The sequence below is a fragment of the Excalfactoria chinensis genome, chromosome 2, assembly GCF_039878825.1.
Source record: "Excalfactoria chinensis isolate bCotChi1 chromosome 2, bCotChi1.hap2, whole genome shotgun sequence".
Classification (NCBI taxonomy): Eukaryota; Metazoa; Chordata; class Aves; order Galliformes; family Phasianidae; genus Excalfactoria; species Excalfactoria chinensis.
This window is the reverse complement of record NC_092826.1, coordinates 36,490,472-36,511,991: the sequence shown is the minus strand read 5'-3', so window position 1 is coordinate 36,511,991 and position 21,520 is coordinate 36,490,472. Positions and strand designations below refer to the sequence as shown.

General features: G+C 40.1%; 1 protein-coding gene across 2 annotated transcripts in view; it reads left to right on the top strand.

Moving 5' to 3' along the window:
• Positions 1-21,520, top strand: part of LYN (LYN proto-oncogene, Src family tyrosine kinase) — a 46,535-nt gene that overhangs the window by 18,604 nt on the left and 6,411 nt on the right. The window contains exons 2-11 of one of the 2 annotated variants that reach the window (XM_072327632.1): positions 1,128-1,201; positions 2,431-2,479; positions 2,574-2,679; positions 3,007-3,105; positions 3,204-3,307; positions 4,879-5,028; positions 6,063-6,215; positions 12,025-12,207; positions 13,098-13,174; positions 20,983-21,136. In XM_072327632.1, coding sequence (XP_072183733.1) covers positions 1,133-1,201; positions 2,431-2,479; positions 2,574-2,679; positions 3,007-3,105; positions 3,204-3,307; positions 4,879-5,028; positions 6,063-6,215; positions 12,025-12,207; positions 13,098-13,174; positions 20,983-21,136 — 1,144 coding nt within the window. In that variant the 5' untranslated portion in view covers positions 1,128-1,132. Of the gene's footprint in view, positions 1-1,127; positions 1,265-2,430; positions 2,480-2,573; positions 2,680-3,006; positions 3,106-3,203; positions 3,308-4,878; positions 5,029-6,062; positions 6,216-12,024; positions 12,208-13,097; positions 13,175-20,982; positions 21,137-21,520 lie in introns of both variants that reach the window. The other variant, XM_072327631.1, reaches the window with a different exon arrangement.

Genomic DNA, 21,520 nt, shown 5'->3' with positions numbered 1-21,520 from the left:
CACTGCTGGCTTACTTGAGCCCTCCATGTGTTCTGAGCTCTAATTTTGTTTTATATTGCTTTTCAAAAAACTTGCTTTAAAGATTAATTAGGGCAGAGGGAGTGAGAGTATGTGCCTGCAAGAGCAAATATGACCGTGAACCTAGCATTAGAGCACTGACCTGAAAGGAGGGAGAGAGAAAGAAAGAACAGGTTTGAAAAGCGTTTCTAGTGGATTCTTTCAAGAGTAAGTAAAACTGCAATCCTCTGAGGGAGGAATATAGAGATAACATTGTATATGTGCTTGCTGAAGTGCTCTGTAATTACATCATGGGATTAGCTGTCAGGTTCCAGCCATGCAGATGCTAGCAGCTGTGTCTCATCTGACTGAGCTTGGATGCACATTCTGAGGGAAGGATTATCATTCTCATTTGTGCTGGAGAAGAAATACTTGTGTGGTGGTTTGTCATCACTGATACACCTACTGTCTGTTTTAAACTGTTGTAACAGACTTATCTGAACAAGGAGATTCATTGCTGAAGGTCACGGTAGCAGCATATCTGCCCTGGAGCTGGGACTGCACAAATCATCAGCCTGGTGTGAGACAGGGATTTGAATCCAGCTGAGCTCCCTGCTAGATTGGCAGATGCAAAATAAAGTGGGGAGATACAGGCATGGCTAACTCCAGTTGCAGTTCTCACCATTCAGAGTGGATTATTTCTTTGTTTCCTGAAGATCTGCTACACTAGAGCCTCTGCAGTATTTCTTACAGCTTCAGAGCAGTCTTCTCTAAAACACTGAAACTGGTTTTCACTACAGTAATTATATTTGCTCTTCTATTTGTTTTGAACCTCACAAGAGAATCAGAAAGATGGAGAGGGGGTGGTTGAGGAGAAAAGATGTTGGAATGAGAAATAAATGCTTTGAAATACTTACTTTGTCTGTGAATTGAGACTATAAATCATTCTTTTTTTTCCTTTGCATCAGAAAAAATCTTACAGTGTGTGCTCCTAACATTAAGTTATTCTTCCAGTGAACTATTGTATATGAAAAGGAAGCAAATGTTTGCTACATAAACCAGATGACTCTATGGGAAACTGCTTGGTTTATGGCATAATGTTTTGTTTAATACCTTTTTTATTCCAACAGGAAATATGGGATGTATAAAATCAAAAAGGAAAGAGAATCTGCATGGAGATGGGCTAGATTTGAAGAATCAACCAGTACGTAAAACTGAACGAACTATTTATGTGAGGGATCCAACGTCCAATAAACAGCAAAGGCCAGTAAGTAGATAGTCTCAGGGGAGAATTCCACTAGCAAGATCAAAGCATGACTGGCATAGCTTAAATTTCAATCCAAAACACATGCATGAAGAAATTCAAATCGATCATTAGTCTGCAGTTTGGCTGTTAGTGTTGTGCAGTTCCCACTTAAAGAATATGTACTTAAAACAGAAGTTATTGATTGATGAATTACATTGTTTTATGTGTTGTAATTTACATTGTTTACTGCATGAGACACTGGGAGACTCCCAAGTCTCTCCTTGGGAGACTTTTGACCTAAATGCAGGTATGTCTGTAGAAGAATGCTAGGTAACTTTAAAGACATCGGTGCTGGATATTAATAGCTGTGGGATCCAGGTGGTGATCACTTCTGTTTAAAACGATTGAGGTTAGAGTTTTACCAATTGTAGTCAACTTTCCCTCTATCCTCTGAAGGCCAATATTTGACCTTGCACAAGGTATGCACATAGGGGAGCAGGAGAGGAACAGAATGGGTGCAGTTCTGAAGCAGGCAGTACTGTGGTGAAAGAGGAACAAGCTAAGGGAAGTTCCTTGTGTGCTATCTAGCAAGAAAGAAATGGGTGCTGGGAAGGGAAATCCCACTGGTTAGTAAGTGGGTTTGCCGCTTTGCAGATTTACTCATACCTCTTTTCCCCAGTCCCTCTTTTTCTGAAGGAAGAGTATTTCTTAACTGTCCTTACTCAGGGACTGTATTGTCTGTGGATGTTAATTGCACCCTTCTGTAGCGTGTCACCAGATGACATGGTACTCTCTGGGTCAATGTACACAAATCGCAATTACTGTTTGTGTTATATTTCCTTAGAAATATAGCTGTGCTTGTAGTTCTTTAGCATGACAGTTCCTCACACCAGCGATGTGATTCTAGCCATCCAGTTAAACTGTCCAATGTAGAAGCTGTTTAGCAGAAGTTGCAAGCTGTGAACTTTCCCATGTTGAACAGCTTCCTGGAGTCTGAGCTGCTCAGTTCATAATCTAGTTGGGTTTCACTGTATTTTCTTTGTTGTAATTTGCTTTTGATGAGGGGTCGAAGATGATTGCAAAATGCGTCATAAGATAGTAACAAAGCAAATGAATAATATGTAACTGTAATGCAGCGTTGACTCAAAGATATAAAACTGCTTAATTAAAGGCATGTTTCATTGTAGGCAAATACAGATGCACACCTTCTACCAGGACAGATATTTGCCAAGGAAGGTAAGTTTTCCTAAGCAGTCTTGCTGCCTATGTGCTGTGTCCTCATCAGCTTGTGAAATAATGAGAATATTCCTTTTCCTTTCTGCATCTGTAGAACCAGAAGAGCATGGAGTCATTGTAGTAGCTCTGTATCCTTATGATGGCCTTCATGAAGATGACTTGTCCTTCAAAAAGGGAGAAAAATTGAAAGTTATTGAGGAGTGAGTAGTGATAGTTCAAATTGTATGGTAATCTTTTTGTTTGTTTGTTTTTTAACATCTAAAATCCCTTTATAATTCTTTATGTGCCACTTGCAACAAAAGTGTACGAATGTTAAGGAAGATCCCTTATATGTAAAAACATGAATGTGGGTATAGCTTGGCAGCAGTAATGATAACCAAACTTTGCTCCCATGGAGCCAATGGCTTCTAAGTGGAGCCTGAGTGCAGAGAAAAGGCATTTTTTTTCTGTCCTTGGCACAGCAGAACCTGAACAACCGCTTATGACTTTCTTTTCCTGTGCGTACTACTGTTGTGTCTTCTTTTCAGGCTGGGAGAATGGTGGAAAGCTAAATCTCTCACAACAAAGAAAGAAGGCTTCATTCCCAGCAATTACGTAGCAAAAGTAAACACCTTGGAAACAGAAGAGTAAGTTCTTCTAATTACTGACAGGCTTCTTTTTCAGCTTCGTGTTCTGTCTCTTGTGGGTGGAGGAAAAAGTTTTAACCCTCTGAAATACTTTTCAGGTGGTTCTTCAAAGACATAACTCGAAAAGATGCTGAAAGGCAACTCCTGGCTCCTGGAAATGGCCCTGGAGCATTCCTTATCAGAGAAAGTGAAACATTAAAAGGTAGGCTTTGGGGTGGGTGATTTTGAAGTTGATATTACAGTTAAAATATGCAATCTGTCTTCACAGATGTTTGCATCAAGTGCTATGGAATTATACCAGTCTGTCTGTTTTGAAGGTGCTGCAGTTACTTAGGAGTAAGAAGGGTGAGAAAATTATCATGGAAAGAGGTGGAAGCTACAAATTCTTAAGTTGAAACTGTGGTGGTATACATATGGTTTATTACACTGACAAGAAGCAGCAATGAATGAGAATATCTTTTTCCCTCATAGGGTCCATGATTCATGTGTTAAAGGGCAATTTTAGTTGTAAATAGTAGAAGCTGTATTTTACTGTCTTCCATTTTTTGTATCTGTATCCATCACTACAAGTTTTAAAGTATAGTCAATACATAAAGAGAGTCTACTCTTCTGCCTTGTAGCGTCACTTAAAAAGAGAAACAAAGAAACACTTTCTTTGTACTAAAATGTTTAGTAACTTCTCCAGATGTTTCAACTGAAGACCATTGGGTGGTTCTACTCCAATATCTCTATTGTAACAGTGACCTAATTGGATGCTCCAATTGGATGCACTGGATACTCCAGAGGGAAAACATGCTAATCCCTTCAGTGGATCATATGTCTGTCCTCTCCATAGGAGTAGGGCTTTTTGGCCCTAACACTGCAGATGGCCAAATATTGGAACTGGCTGCTTAGGGAAGTGGTGGAACCACCATTCCTGGAAGTATTTAAGAGGCATGTGGACGTGGCATTAAGGGATGTGATGGGACTCAGTAGGTTAGGTTAGTGGTTGGACTTGATGATCCAACTTAAATGATTCTGTTTGCTACTTAGAAAGCTTTCTGTAACTAGCCCACGTCACTGTCTCCGTGTTCTCAAATGAAGACAGTGATCTAAATTCAACAGAGGCTAGTAGAAGGTAAGGCAAAGTACCCACTAAGATTTTCTTTCTGTCCCCTGTCACCGGGTGTACATGTGGAGAGAAAGAGAAGGAACCAAGGTGGTTTCTTCTCCTTTGAAAATGGATTATGAGGTTTGTGTAAGTGAAATAAATAAAGAATTCTGTAGTTTAGGATCAATAATATGCTGCCTCATCTTAATTCCTAACTGAGGTTAGGATCCCAAATATTGAATAATCTTCTTGCCCTCTTGCATGCCTCAGACCATTTCCAAACAGTCCCTTTTCTAGCTGGCCACGGCATCTGGCCTGTTCCTTTTCTAATATGCTGATCTCCAAATTTTAGTTTCTATCTCACTGGTCTGACAACCCTGGAGTTGCTTTCCCAGATGTTTCTACTCAAGTCAGTGTGACTTTATGCAGAAGTGCACATTAGTTATGGATGACTGGATTGTGGAACTCTTAAATTTACTGAATAAGATTGAAAGAGAAAGTCTGACTGTAAGCATTTGGGTGACCAGTTCAGAGCTAGCTACTGACTGAATTCCTTTTGTTGCTTGCAATAGGCTTTTTGGAGGGAGAAGTAAAAATAAAATAAAGTAGGTGGCTTTGTTGATCCACTGTGTGTGCAGCCCAGACTTGCTATCTGTTAATACTCATTCTTTCTTTATTCTCAGGCAGCTATTCTCTGTCCATAAGAGACTATGATCCCCAACATGGTGATGTCATTAAGCACTACAAAATTAGGAGTCTAGACAATGGGGGATTTTACATCTCTCCAAGAATAACTTTTCCCAGCATCAGTGATATGATCAAGCATTATCAAAGTAAGTTAAATGTGTTAGAGCGTTACGGAATAGAATACAGCCACTATTTCCTGTGAAGGAAAATAAATAATTTCTTGTTTTGTTTCATAATTTTTCATCTGTTATTTCTAAGTAATTTGGGCATGGATGTTATTAAAGTAAAAATGGTTGGAAGCCTACTAAGGCTGCTTTATGATCATGCTTATGCTTAATACATGCTCAGTTGCATGCAATTGTGAAATACAGGACAGCTTTATAAAACATCTCACTGTAGTGATGATGGTGTGAGACTATAGTCAAGACTGACTGTATTGCAAACAAATAAATTCTGTGTTTGAGAGTATGTTACACCTGCTTTTATTACAAACAGAGAGAGGGGGGTACAATCAAGTTTCCACCTATATTTTAGCTACAAAAGTGACTTTTTATTTTGCACAACCTCTTGCTGAGTAGCTCAAATATATATATATATTTTGTTATGCCATTGGGAAGACAGAAGAAGAAAGATGTAAATCACATCAAGTTTTCAAAGCCATGGCCATGATGCTTCTCTAAGCTGTTAGATATAATAAGGGGTAATTTTTCTGCACATCTTGTTAACCTGGTAATTGTTTTACATTTGTGTTAAAGTTATAGCTGATACGTGGCAGGAGAAAAAAATAGTTGTGACCTACACATGCTTGCATTCCTATGTGTGTGCACATCTGAAACGTACTGTAAGAATACCTGATGGCAAATTGCAAATACAGGTTTCGAGACTAACACAAATGTGCATCTTCATTTATGAACTGTTACCAATAAAATCTTAAATTTATTTGTTACAAACTGTAATTAACAGAAAGCAAACAAAGGAAAACACTAATGATGGTAACCAGATGCATGTAACACTTCTCTATTAAGTGTGAAAAGGTTATGCTTTCGTCAAGGAACTGAACTGCTTTGAAACAGCTTTGAACTGGTTTAAGCATGCCTAAATTAAGTGGTCTTTGTCTAAAAGAATGTTAAGACATAAAAGAGTAATGGATTTTATAGTTTGTGTTTCTTTTGGAAAACAGAACAATCAGACGGCTTATGCAGAAAATTGGAAAAAGCTTGTATTAGCCCAAAGCCTCAAAAACCGTGGGATAAAGATGCATGGGAAATTCCACGAGAATCAATTAAATTAGTGAAGAAGCTCGGAGCTGGTCAGTTTGGAGAAGTCTGGATGGGTAAGCTTATTTCTTTGAAAAGAGTACATCAGCTGAAAGAGGTAGCGTTTAAGAATTAATCCAAGCAACAGCAGACACAAACCTGGTTTAATATACTTGTCAGACCCAGGATATACCTCCCATGAGGAAAAATAATAGGAAAGAGGATTGGTGAAGGATAAGGTATCTGACACAGACAAATTCTTAGGGGCAAGCACTGTAATTGGAGGTGTCAAATGCAGTCGGGTTCGTTTGGTTTTGATTTTGGGTTTGGGTTTTTTTGTTGTGCTTTATGGAGAAAATAGAAGGGTTTTACTAAGGCTTGACTCCCAGTTCTCAAAATTTATTGGCATCTCAGAACTTCAAGTCCAATCAGATTGTGGTGGAAAATCTGAAATATAAAGAAATTGTCTTTTAGTAAATTATGTGTAGATTTTATCATCCATTGGAAAAGACTCAAGTATAGTATAGGGGGCTATCATACTGCTTGAAAAAGTGGGTTGTTTAATCCAAGATTATTGTCTGAGCTTGTTGCTCAGGAAGGTAGGTGACTTACATAGGTAGATTAGAGATTGATATGGAGGCTATCATGAAGATCTCCAGTGATGAAAGCATCACAAGATTTTCAAGTAGTCAGTGTTAGCAACATGATAGTGTTAGTTATTATAACCATAACTAGCCTTGGTTGTTTAAAAACATTTTCTCAGCTTCACTGTCTTCCTGCAGCAAAAAGGTACAACCATTGTCTAATCACAGTCTGATCGTGATTCAATTCTCTTCTTCTGAAATGCTGCCTATTCAGGCATCTGAGTATTCTTTTGGTCTCTTATTACATGTCCTGTGTGCTGTTCTGTACTTACTCACTGCTAAGAGGTTACTATCTTACCTGACTTAATCAAGATAAACGATACCTTCCTTCCAAAATCTTAATCAAGATGCTTTTTCAGGTCAAGTCATCGTCCTAACACTTCCATGAAACTTGTTTTTCATTTGGTTTGGGTTTTTTTTTGGAGGTTATATTTAAACAGTAATAAAACTGTTTCAATACTCATACAACATCAGTACTATCAAGAGTCTATCAGGGGGTGTTTCTAAGAAACTTAGAAGTGTGTCCCAGAGCTTATTAGAGGACACAGAGGGTGCCTCGCTGACCCACAGGAGTGCAGCAGTCTAACTGGAACACGCTCAAAATTTCATTGTTTTGAAGAGGTGCTTTCATTGGGAAAAGTAAAGCACAGAGTGGTGCTATTTGAGTGGCAAATTCCACACGTGTTTACAGTCAATCAGAAAGGTCTTATTCAATTGCAGGTGCAATCTTCCTGTATAAATCACGTAAAAATGCCTGCAATACATCTTTATGATGTGACACAACCGGAGTCAGCCTTTTATCTGCCTTTCATAAGAAAAGGCTTAAGAAAGCCTCCAGCTTGAATGACAATTTTTGTGCTTAGTTGAGACAACTGTTTGCCATTGTGCCATTTTTCTCTGCTTAATAAATCAGGGCAAGAAGTAATAAACTGACACTGAAGTGCTGTGGAAAACTTCATGGCTGAACATTAACACCCGCTTGAAAATGTAAATCATTCTGGGAAGTGACTACTTCTGCATACACACACAAAGGCATTAAACTTTAAAAGGGTGTTTCTGTATCAAGATGCTTCCTCTTGTTTGTGTCCTTATTTTGACATCTCAGTTGGGTCTAACCCTTGTATCTGAATTGCTGCGCTGTGAGAAAAAATAATGTACTGTGAAATGATTCATTGTGTTTCCTCTTCTCTGCTTCCTTTCTGAAGCAAGAGAGGCTGATTTGCTTGGTGCAGACCCTTTCAAATCAGGAGTAAGGGTAAAGTTTGAGATGAAAAAAGCCTAGGTGATCTGTGCAGGATGCCATCAAACTGCTTATTGTGATGATGACCAACACAGAGGCATTTGGCATTATGTACAGAGAAGTCTTGTTACTCCATCCCAGTTATATACTTCATCTGAAGCAAAATGATTTTTAGGCCACAATGTGAATGACAAATGCAACTCCATAGCTTAATTACAAAAGACATTTCTACTTACTCAAGGGTACATAGAATTTTGGTTTCAGGGGGAAGAGCATCCAGTTCAGAGGAACTGTATGTAGTTCTAGGCTTCCCAGTACAAGAGAGACACAGAACTACTGGTGAGAGTCCAACAAAGGGCCGCAAAGTTGATGAAAGGACTAGAGCACGACTTCTGTGAGGAAAGGCTCAGAGAACTGGGACTGTTCAGCCTGGGGGAGCATCCAGTGTCCATAAATGCCTGAAGGGAGAGTGCAAAAAAGGGAGAACAAGGCTCCTTTCAGTGGTGCTCCTGTGTGAGGATGGGAGGCAGTGGGCGCAAACTGGAACAAAGAGGGTTGCCTCACAACACCGGGAGCACTAATGTGCTGTGCAGGTGATGGAGCACTGGCACAGGCTACACAGAGGCTGTGTGTGGGGTCTCTTCCTTAGTGACATTCAGCAGTCGACTGGACATGGGCCTGGCCCCCTGCTCTAGTGTCCCTGCTGCAGAGGGGGTTGGGCCCAATGGCCCTTCCAACCTCAACTGTTTAATATTGTTATTAAAAATACAGCAGGATTGGGTGCACTCTCAGCAGATCTGCACCAAACTGAGTGGTGCAGTTGATATTCTAGAAGTTCAGTGTGACTTTCACAGGCGTGAGAGGTGGACCTATATAAATCTCATGAAGTTCAAAGGCAAGGTCAAATGCAAGGTCCTGCGGCTGAGTCAGAGTAATTACCAGTATCGGTACAGACTTGGGGATGAATGGATTGAAAGCAGACCTGCAGAGGACTTGGAGATCTTAGTAGATGAAAAACTGGATGCAAGCCAGCAACAAGCACTTATAGCTCAGAAAGCCAATCGTGTCCAGGGCTGTGTCAAAAGAAATGTGATCAGCAGAGTGAGGGATGTAATTCTCCCCCTCCACTCTGCTCTTTTGAGACCCCATCCTAAGTCCTGCATATAGCTCTGGGGTCTCCAGCACAAGAGAGACATGGAACTGTTAGAGCAGGACTACAAAATGACTGTCCTATGAAGACAGACTGCGAGAATTGAGGTTGTTTAGCCTGAGAGGAGGCTTCAGGGGGACCTTATTGTGGCCTTAAAATATTTAATTGGTCCTTATAGGAAAGATGGAGAAAGGCTTTTTACCAGGGCCTGTAATGAAAAGTCAAGCTTTAAAGTAAAAGAGGATAGTCTGAGGTTAGAGATAAGAAATTATTTACTCAAAGGATGATGAGACAATGGAAGAGACTGCCCATAGAAGTTGTGAATGGAACTGGAATGTCCCTGGAAGTGTTCAAGGCCAGGTTGGATGGGGAGCAACTTTTGAGCAACTTTGTCTAGTGGAAGGTGTCCCTGCCCATGGCAGGGGGTTGGGACTGGGTGGTCCTTCAAGTCCATTCCAACACAAAGGATGCTATGTTTCTGTGCCTGTAGGTAGGGAAGGAGTGATGAGCCAAACTGCAATAGGATGTGAAGAAGCTGCAGTTTCTCAGCCAGCATCCTGGATAATCTGTACCTTGTAGCTGTGATAGCCTGAGACATTATCTGGCTTCTAACAGTGTCATATTTCTGTAGCTCAGGTTGTTCACAGTGTAACCTTATGAGGAATTACTGTGGAAGCAGGAGGAGAGTGCTGCATCTTGTTCACAAGATGATCTGTTCATCTTCAGTTCTGGAGATGTGGTCAGAAATGCTTTATGAATGTCTGATACGAATTCATATCACAGCTTGGTCTGATTACACCCATGCATGAATCTAGAGACAACCTGGCTGTCCAGGACTGGTGTGTTATTGCTTGCATCACATACAGTGTTTTTAAAAAGCCTAAGCTACTGAGAGACTTGCTTCCAGCCACAGAATGAAAGGCTTTTCAGCTGTGGAGGTTAGTGCGTTTGGGCAGCTCCCTTAGTGCAGTGATAAACCAGAGTAGCACTGTAAGAGCAGAGTCCATGTTTTATGCATTTTTATTCCTAGTGTGCACTGATATGATGTGAACCATAATGCTCTGTGGCATTAATAATCCATGCATAGAATTCTCAAGTAGGGGTAAGAGAAAAGTTAACAGCACAAACCTAGCCGTTATATTGTATTTTATTAATGAGGCACATTTTGCTTGAATCTCAGTTGCACAACCTTCATTTTTTAAAACCCAAATTAGAATATAAGTAATGAAAATTTTGAGATATCAGTAATCGGAGTAAACCATACTGCAGAAATAGTGTTATTAACACAAAGGCATATAAAATGAGCTGGGAAAACTGGCGGGTACATATCAGCATCACAAGTGTGTTTTTACAGTGCACGCAGGATCTGAATATTACTTGGCAAAGAACCTGAATTTCATGCAAGCTTTCTTAGCTGTTGGTAAGAACATAATTGCTTACCTGTCATTTTGGAATTTGTGTATATGTGTGTCCCGATACCTGACAAAGTAAATGAATGAGAGACAGATCAGGATCAAATGTCTCTCATGCCCTTATAAGCTATATAAAGATGCTTTATACTTTGTAAACAGAAAGAGATGTAACTTCTGTTTTGGTGGGCAGAACTTATATATCTGTGCTTCAATGGCTGAATTTGACCTGTTGCTCTCATTTCTAATTATTAGATCATATGGAGGCATGTCTGTATTATGCCTTGACCTTACTATGCTTGGAAAAAATACATTTGATAATCATGCAGGTAAATGTTTTGTCATGGATACAGTTGCTTCTGTCAGGTAATGATCTCTCTTTTCCAAAGGTGATACAATCTGTATTGGTTAGAGCAATGACTTAGGGTCTTGGAGTTAATTCCTTGCTTTGCTTAGGCAATAAAGAATATAACAAAATACAGTGTAAAGAAATGGTGGGCTCAAATGTAGAGGTACGTCCATTGTAGTAATGCTGTCCGGATTGCTGCTGAATAAAGAAGTGCTGATGTTTTGTTAAGTCATGGAAGCTTTGCCTCTTCTGGGATGCATTATTGCAATGTTGAAATGTGTATAGTAGGGGACAGAGGGCTGCGGTGTGTTGTTACTGAAGTGTTCTGTAAATCTGGAACATTAGGAAGGAGTAGGAGTTGTATTTATATCCCGCTCCGTCTCTCTGTTTTCTTTCTTATTTTTTTCTTCTTCTTTTCTTTTGCACAGTAAAAGGCATTACATCAGAATGTTAAACAGAGAAATGAAACAGCCACAATCCTTTCTGCTCTTGGCATGTGCTTTGCTGGAAAGGAATTATCATGTTTTAAATCTTGCTCCAGACGGTGCAGGGTTGCAGTCCTGCCAGGATATCTTTCTTGGTCACAAGGATACCCTTTTTATTGCGTTTTACTGAAACATTCCATTTTTGAGTACTGAGGGTTTAAGAAAAGATTAAAAGCATGAGACAGGCAGGCATAAAATAGGTCTAATCGTGGTATTTAAAGACATTCCGTGCTACTGTAAGCACTCCATTGCCTCTGTTAGAGTTTGAGACAATTTATGTGAACGTTCATTGAAACATCTCTTGACTGTTTTGATATTTTCTCGTGGGCTACTTATAAATGAAAGTTTGGCGCAAAGTAAGATATGTTACTTTCCTTAGGTGTATTTTTGAGATAAGTAATTCAAAAAAGAAGTAGGAAATTGATTAGTTTTTACTGCAGTGTGATGACAAAACAAAATTCAGTTTTAATGCAAATACTTGTGCTACACCCAATCACTAGCTCTTGGGCTCATAGCTGTTAATGGAATCCAACCTCACCCACACTGTATATTCCTACATGTCAGGGTGCTGTGCTAAACAGGGTGACTGAACATGTTTCCTCTTTTCAGGTTACTATCATAATAGTACAAAAGTGGCTGTGAAGACTCTGAAGCCTGGAACGATGTCTGTGCAAGCCTTTCTGGAGGAAGCCAATCTCATGAAGACGCTTCAGCATGACAAGCTAGTTAGGCTTTATGCTGTAGTGACCAAAGAAGAACCTATTTATATAATAACAGAATTCATGGCAAAAGGTGAGAATGTCATAGGATCGGTGTCTCAGTAAATGTTTCCCATAAGTCAGTGCACTTCCTTTAAGAAACAAGGAACAGAAAAGGAAAACTTGGGATCTTAGCAATATTCTCTTGTATGCTCCAGGTATCTGTCTTCAAAGAGAGATAAATATTTAAATGTATGATTCCTTGTTGCATTTTTAAGATAGCTATTTCTACAGATTTCCTAGATGTATCATTCTTGAATTGTTTCAGATGCAAAGCATATAACACTCAAATAAGTCCGCTTCCTCTGAGTTCTAATAGGTCATTTTTGTGTCTGGTGTTGTAACGAGGCATGAAAATGTTAGAAATTGCCTTCTGTAGCTCTTGAATTGATAAGGTAATAAAGTGAGTGATGTGTGCAAGGATTGCTGCACTACTAGAAAAGTACAACCTGTAGCAGAGCATCATGACAGAAGAATAGTGAGATTTCCTTCTCAGATTGTCTTAGTTTTTAGTTTATTTGTTTCATTCTATTTTCAAGCAGTAGTGATGCTGAATTCATGAACACCAGCTAGGATTCAGGAACTTATTCTTTATGACTTTGAAATAATTAGTAAGTGTGATTCTCCGAGAGAGCTTTCTTGATAGCCTGTAGAATAGGGTCATTATCAAATTCACCACTGAACGAAAGTATACTCCGATTAGTTTTCAACACTCAGGAAAGCTGCACAGCTTGGATACCTGACGTTCTGACCTGAGCATTACTGTTATTAGATTATGTAAGGAGATGATCTTACTGCAGTCAACTTGAAAATAAATCAAAACTGTTCACTACAAAAAATCTATGACCCGAGAAATTGGGTAGCCATTAGGAACTATATTGTGATAGGAAGCTACACTGACTGAATCGTTCTCTGTTGTAACAGGAAGCTTGCTGGATTTTCTGAAGAGTGATGAAGGAAGTAAATTGATGCTTCCAAAGCTAATTGACTTCTCTGCTCAGGTAAGATTTAAGAGATATGCTAAAAATTGATGGGTGCTATTTCTCCCCAAGACTGAAATTCACAATGGAAAATTGTACCTTTTATTTATTTTTTTTTTTTTTCATGAAATGAGAATGTAGTTTTCAAATATATTTTGGTCTGAATAGACTGGGTTTCTTGGAACAAGGGAGTAGAGGAAAGAAGTGTTTCAAAGGGAATATGTGAAGGTAGGAATCCTTCAATAGTGCCAGTGAGCTGCTTAGTGGTACAAGCATTTCCCTTTGTGGCAAGGCTGTTTTCACTTAGAGCAGCTATGAGGTGGAAGTTTAAGTGCAAGTTTTACAGAGCCAGCACTTTTGAGATTCGTTAAGAGGAGCGCCGTCTTCTTAAATTAGGTCAATTAGTCAGATCTCTCTGTTAACTTCTGCAGAGTATTGTTTGGTTTCAAAATCTTATGTAAATTACTGTGAAATTAATAAAATCTAATCAAATGGTGTTTCAGGTGCTAGCAGTATGTTGTTAATAGGTAGTGAAGGCATTTCTGCTAGGTTTTCCTTTTTCCAACATTTCTTTAATGCATTATGGTTTGCAGATGGTTATTCTCTGTTATATTAACACACTACAAGTCATGGGGAAAGATGAGAAAGCCCTAAAAAGATTTGATAAGATATTAGTGATTTATAAAAAAACATTTGATGTGGGATCACTGCACAACTGCTAAATACATGTCTATTATGTCTCACTTTTATTTTTTTATCTATCTCAAATACAGATTTCATGTAACAGGTTCAAAACAGAAGCCATTTTCATTGTAATCACTGGTTCAGTGTAGCTACAGGTTAAGTATTCTGAACTACTCAGGTAATTCATGCTTGAGAATTTAGCGGAGATAAAAGCTTTGTGGATATGAAAAAACCCATTTGATTCCAAGTCATGGTTTGAAGGGATGAGCAACGCTGGCTGTAAAGGATTGAAAAAAAAAAACAAAATGAAATAAAATAAGGAATTTATATTAGGTAGCTTTGAAAATATTGGGCAAAACTCGAGGGAGAGAAGAACATCTGTGGTCAGTGAGTGATATGGAGAGAGACCAAAGGTCAGCCAGCACGTGCGGTTGTGCAGTAGACCTTTTTATTAGAGCTCAAGATGCTGTGTTGTTTAAAAGGATTTAGCATTTTCAGACATTTCAAACATAAAAAGCTTAACAAATTGGAGAATAAGAAAAGGCAACTGCATAAAACCTGGGTAAATAATTTCCACTGTGACAGGGGTCAGTGATAGTAATTTATAAAGACTTACAGGTTGGGTTATTTGAAATGGAAGTGTCTGGTCATCCTGATCTGCCAGTAACCTGTTTGAAAGTCTCTTCTTGCACTTGGCCTCAGAGGGCAGGACCTTAGGCAGCACAGCAGGTATGTAAAGTCCCTCTCCTCACATAAGATGTAGACTACTCAGAGAAACTTTTGAGATCAAGCTATGCACTGAGTTGCAGAGTTTTTTTACAGGGATGTTCAGGAAACAGTTTCTGAGGATTTCCAACTGCAGCCCAAACAAAACTTAGGAACAGAGAACAAAATCCAACTGGAACAGGGATTTTTCCTATGGAAAGAATTTGTGAATGTTTTGAGTACGTTTGTTAGAGGCTTTGCACATCACCAACTTAAAACAGGACTGCATGGGATCGATTTTCAGGCTGCATTTGGTTCTCAGACCAGGGATTTCACTTTGAACAACAAAGATGTTCCATTAATCCTATCTAGTTCTGACTGTTCAAATGTCTGTTCCTTAGGACAAAAATCAGACTAGCATACTTTCAAACTACATTGGTCTATGTTGGCTAAGATAATGGTGATTTTACTGCAAGCTACTCATAGATCACACACTACAAGAATGTAGGATGTATTACGTAAATGAGAACATAATCTGTGTTTGGTTAGTTTTGGTAGCACTTTGGCTTGTCTAAAGGGATTGCAAGTTTGTTCTTACAGTAATGATGTTAACCTCTCTGAACAGCCTAAGGGGAAAGAAAATGTGAGCTGTGTTTCAGAAGAGGCATGGAAAGAAACCACTGTGAACTAAAATGAGATTGGGAATATGTTTGTCCTTGGTCGCACACACGTGAGCCATGCGTTCCTCTCTGACCACACTTTTCCAGTAGGGAAGTTTACCAGCCTATCCCAGCTTCCTGGGGAGACTGAAAACATAACAAGTGGTAGCAGAGGATTGTCTTTTCTCCCCTTGTGAGTCTGTGGTGTTGAACAAGACTGACTTGCTCACAGCCGCACTACACAACTGGCTTGCTTGCATCCGCGTATGTGTGCGTGAGACTCTTGCTGCAAGAAACAGTTCTGAAAGAACGTTACTCATTGTGGAGCAGTACATTAGCAATGGACTTGTGAGTCAGCAGAATGAAAAGGGACAGGATATTTTTCCACTAAATACGTTGCCTTTTTATCTAGAGGAATGGCCTTTATCGCCTTACAGTGGCCTTGTTGGAAAAGGAAGGATTGGGGATAAGAGGAGGATGTGGCTGTGTGACTAACAGACAGCTGAACAGTGTAGTGCCCTTAAATGTGAACCCAGTTCTGGAGCTGATTTGTCACTGTGCTGAAGACTGCAGTGGGCTGTTGTTCCATTGCCAAGCAGCTGGTCAGTGCTCCACTCCCTGAATTCGCAGAGCCTTTGCCTGGAGCAATCTTGAAAGAAATCTGCATTTGCAAGGGATAAAATATTCTGATTTTGCAAAAAAGCAAAGATTTCTCCCACAGGGAATAGTAAGCATCTTTTTCAAGCAAGTCCATGAATATACTGCTATACCACTACCCTGATTTTGCTGCTTTGTTTGCTGACTGTACACAGGCATTGATGCCATTTTTAATGGTACCAGATGAGTACTGAGGTAGACTTAAATCTGGTTCTTATCTTTGAGTATGGCTGTGGACTTAGATTTTTTTAAATTTATTCTTTTAATTTCTATTCTTTGCTGTGCAAGCAGACACTGTTTATGAGATTAGGTCTGTGGAAAACATGTCAACAAAGACCTTGCTAGAAAGGTGAGCCAGCTTGGTTTCTAAGTTTGTCCCCCAAAAGAGCTGAAATTTCTCTTTTGTGTTTTAATTAGTGTGTGTGAGTAGGGGCTGGGGAAATCTAGTGTTGGCCCTGCGCTGGCAAAAATACATTTGGCCCCTAGAGATGAATGCTAGCAGTCTCTGTAATGAGTGTTTTAAAAGGAGCTGAGTTTGGCAAACCTTCAGCACATATTCTGCATTAATGCAGAACAGGGCTGTGGCATCACCTGCAGAATTCAGCAGAACTGTAAATCTGCAGTATATGCCAGAACCAAAGCCAAGAACCAACATGTGAGCCTCCCTCCCTTATGGGCAGCTGAACAGCACAGTGGCTTCCTGGGCTGCCCTCGCAACTTACTCTGCCTGATAGCTGTGAGCTGACACGACTCACAGGCACTTCCACTTCCTGCTGCCTCTGCTTCTCAGCTCAGCAAGTGGCCTGAGGAAATGTGGGGCTGCTTTTAGCTGCCACTTCCCAGTTCTGAGCTTGAGTGGAAGTGGATTTCATCACTTCATCCACAAGCTACGTAGCCAAATCTTGCTAATGCAGCAGCCAGGGCATGCAGACTGCTTTTATTCCTCTCATTTACAGGCAGTAGCCAGGCAATTGCATCACCAGAGGGACTGCCACACTGGATTTTACTAGCTATTTTCTGTCTTGCCCACAGAACTTCCAGTTCTTTGTTTCACAGTTATTGGAATCATACTGGCCTCAGCTTTATGAGGTCAGATGAGACAAAGTGATGTAAATTCAGTGAACCTTGTGAACTTTGTTATGTTCTGCTCCTTTTCATTTTGTTTTGTTGTTGTTGTTTTTGCTACTGAACTGATGAACTTCTGAGTTCCTTAATACCCCAGTCTCTCAATTCAAGGACACTTCATTTCTGCTGGCAGGCAGCAGCAGCATGGAAGGTATTTTGAAGCAGCATTTATTCACAGCTTCCTGGCTTCCGCTGGGTGTGCTCCCACCTGGGCTGTCATGTGTACAGGTCCTCAGAAGAATAAAAAGCATCACCTGTCAGTACAAAGCGAAGCCTTTTAAAAGTGTGCCCAAGGCATCTCAGAGCAATCTAGATGAGTTCTGTTTTAAAAGCGTGGATGAAATAGAGCTGGAGAGTGTCACAGTGTTTTTGTGCTAGCATTTCATAGTAGTTTACTAACTGTAGGTCATGGCCTTTGTGTTGTTTGTTTGTGGTTTTTTCTCCTGGGATTGACTTCATTTGCAACCAAACACGAACTGGACACAACTCTGAATTACAGAGTCACAGAATTGTAGGGATTGGAGGGGACCTATAGAGATCGAGTCCAACCCCCTGCAAAGCTGGCCTTCTACAGCTGGCTGCACAGGTAGGCATCTGGGCAGGTCTTTAATCCATAGAAGACTCCACAACCACTCTGGGCAGCCCATTCCAGTGCTCCATCATCCATACTAATTCATTGCTTTTTTGGTCTGTCCACATTTTATTTCCCTGTCTTGCAGGGGAATGAAGATTTTACACGTGGAATCTGTTACAGGTGTTACTATAATTCTTGTGCTGCATTAATGAACAGCATTGCAAACAATGGGGAGAACATGTACTGTTAGTAATAACTCTTGCAAAAGAGAATCACAGACCTTGGAATGGAAATTGAAATGACACATCTTTGAAGTGAGAGACTGCAGTATTAAGGAATCCAGAAGTTCTACAGTTTTGTAGCAAAAAAAGAATGGGCTTTCGCCTTTTGGTAGAAATAAAAGAAAAGGAGAGAATATAACTGCCCACCCCTGTATGCACTGTTTAATTTCAGCCGTGGCCTTTCACCAAGGAAGTCTGTGGGTTGTGAGCAAGTGCATTTGGTTTTCAGAGAGTGCAGCTTTGCTGTGAAAGCACTGTCCTCTCCTGATCCGCTGCTTTGTTGGGTTTCTCCCCTCTCCCTTCATAGTCCTCCACTGCTTTTGCTGCTTCCCCCCAAACCACTTCAGAGGGCTTGAAAGAGTGGGCAGGACACATGGAATACTTTAGCACCATTGTTTACTCCTTGCTTTTCCTACTATTAAATATTTAGTAGTAGCAGCAGTGCAATGGAGGCAGAATCCTCTCCTAAAGGCTACAAAAAAATATCCTTCAAGCCTGAGTTAGTTTTCCAGTGCTGCTGCTGAGAGTAGCTACACAGAGCCCAAAAGCCTGGACAAGTACAAATGACTGTTAAAAGAAGGTGAAAGAGCACTTTCTTTTTCTTTGGTTCCCATGAATTTCTCTACATGTATAATTTGGCAGTGAAAACCCAACGGTTATTGTGAGGAGTTATTACGTGGGCTCCACTACTCATCTCCTTCATCAAAAAATCCTCTCAAGTGTGGGTCTTTTTGCTGTGCTTTGGGTTTTGTTGTTGTTTGTTCTATTGTTTATTTGACACTCAGAAAGGCTTAACATGACCTGGATGTTTGTATTCAGGGGTCGAATGCTGTGCTTCCCCTCCTTCTGTCATTCAAAACTCCCTGCCCCTTATTCTTTTCCTATTTGGGATTATTATTGTATCCCCTTTTTTTTGCCTGCTCCAATGTCTGTATGTCCATAGCTTCCCTGCATTCCACTGATTGGATGCACCAAAAACCACTGTCCTGGAATTTCATGGAAGTGCAATTTGTATTTGCTGAGAACGTAATGAATTGTTTGCTATTACATTCTTAGTCTGTGACTAATCAGATAATGTCTTCAATTGCTCTTGCACAAAGAAGAGAAATAAAACAGGCTTTCTGATGGCTTTACTTGGCTGGGTGGAAACCACCACCACCTTCTCTTTCACAAGGTGGTTCTTTACTCCCCAGCCAGCAGCCAGTCCAAGTGTTGCATCTCTGCATGGAAATATGAGGAAAGTCAATTCCTTCTTGATGGTTGCTGTATTTTCACGCTGACACTGGTGCACCTGTCTGCCTTACAGTTCTACCTGCCAAGCTGCCCGGTCCAATTGCAGTATAGATCTTAAAGCAAAACCTTCACTTTCACGTCTCCTTCCTCCCTAGACCGAAGTAATTGTATTTGGGGGAGCGAACCAGATACCACTTTTCCATTTTGTGAGCTGTCTTTGAGTCTCTAGCAGGACACACTGCAGCAGTTATTCAGAAGTAGCTTCGTCCTTCATTATAAAATACCTTTTACTTATATCTAGAAAATATGAAGTACTTCATTCTCTCCATCATCAGTTTCTTCCTGGTTTACTGTGAGCACCCCTTTGTGTTCTGTAAGTGAAATTAGAGACTGCCCTGTCGATCAGCATGTAAGAAAACCATTGCAGTAAAAGGTGAGAAGGAAAGTGCTGTATTTTCCACTGCTTCAAATGAAAAAGAGGAATGAAGACTGTGTGGATTCAGTGTTGTAAGTGATAGTAGTGTGTGTGTATGTTGTACCCCTCAGGGGCTTTTGAAAAATGCATAAGCAGAAGTGGTTTTCATGTTTGCTTAAAATTTGGTCGGGCGCTTGTGTCTGCCTTACTGCACAGCTGAAACTTGCTGCTCTGGCAATGAGAGACACCCACGTACCTGAATACTGCTGAGATGGAGAGGAAGGAGCTCATGTCTGAGTACAGTAGGGACCAGGACTGGACAAGAATTCTTGCTTTGCTTCAATAACAAATGAAGTACTTGAAGGGGGCCTAAAGGAAAGCTGGAGAGAGACTTATTATTAGGGCAGATAGCAACAGGATCATAGAATCATAGAATCAGAAGGTTGTAAAGGACCTACAAGATAATCTAGTCCTAAATCATCTAGGATGAGGGGAAGTGGCTTTAAACTGGAAAAGGGTCAATTTAGAATAGATATTAGGGAGAAATTCTTCACTGTGAGGGTGGTGAGACACTGGAATGGGTTGCCCAGTGAGGTTGTGGATGCCTCCTCTGTGGAAGCACTCAGAGCCAGGCTGTATGGGGCTGTGAGCAAACTGGGCTGGAGGGAGTTGTCCCTGCCTATAGAAGGGTGTTAGAACTACATGACCTTAAAGGTCCCTTCCAACCCAAACCATTCTATGATTCTATGAAATCTGAGAACTTTGTGTTCCTCAAGCCACGTGGATGACAAAGACCCATCACCTTCAGTCATTCCAGGATCTGTAGCACAGGTTAAGCTGCAGGCCTTGCTTGGGAACAACCTACCAGCAGTCTCACAAGGAAGAGGAATATTAGCAGCTCCCAAACACTATTTTTTTTTCCTATTAAGCTTTTGGACAGCATTCTAACCACATGTAAGATCCACTGCTATGAACTCAGAAACTATTTGTTTCGGTTTCTTTTCTTTCTGAAAAGCAATGCATTTTTTCTTCAGTGGATTCTAAAAGAGCAGTCTGGACAAGCACTGAAATAATCATCTCAGTGTATATTCCAAGGTCATTAATCACCTTTAATTTGATTTGGAAAATAGCTTGGGTTGATGAAACGCAATGAGATTTACCTGTGATAGTATCTGAATGCTTGCTGATGCCAAATGCTCCTCGTGTATGAGCAAGTAGGTGATGCTGCAGGTGAAGATAAACTTAAGTTATTGGACTTGTCTTAGTAACTGTTTCTTAATTACCCAGACTGATAGCGGGTGATTAGAAGGTTTGTTTTCATGTTTTTAAACTATTTGCATCGTTGCTTAGTTAAACTTGAAAAGGACATCTGTCTCTCTACTGGTAATGAATAAATGAGTGAGACTTTGCTGAGTAATTGAAAGAACAGAGGGGCCAGGCTGCTAATGGTATTATGTGGTGCTGTAATACCAGAATATTTGTTCCTTTTGTTACAGATTGCAGAAGGGATGGCATACATAGAAAGAAAAAATTACATCCATCGAGACTTGAGAGCAGCTAATGTTCTGGTTTCAGACTTACTGATGTGCAAAATTGCTGATTTTGGACTAGCTAGAGTCATTGAAGACAACGAATATACAGCAAGAGAAGGTAAGTAGTTTTATGTTTGCCCTTAAAACTTCAGCCTCTGGGAGGCAGTGGGACTGTATCTAAAAATAATATGGTCACCAAGGACAGAAAATGCCATAGCAACTTCCTAGAGGCAGCGTTTTAAACTTTTAAGAATAAGGAAACAATCTTTCTGTGCTTCCCAGGCGAGTGGAAAGCTTAATTTACAATATATATATAATATATGTATATATATATTATTTCCTCTGTTTAAAGGAAATTAAGAAATGCACACATTTTATTCTCTAAATTGAACAAATTGGTTATACATTCACAGCTTCCATCCCACTGAATTAAGTGGGATGCTAAGTGCCATATGCAGCACCTTTCCTTTACAGAAAGGAAGCAGCCTCAGTAGTTGCAGTT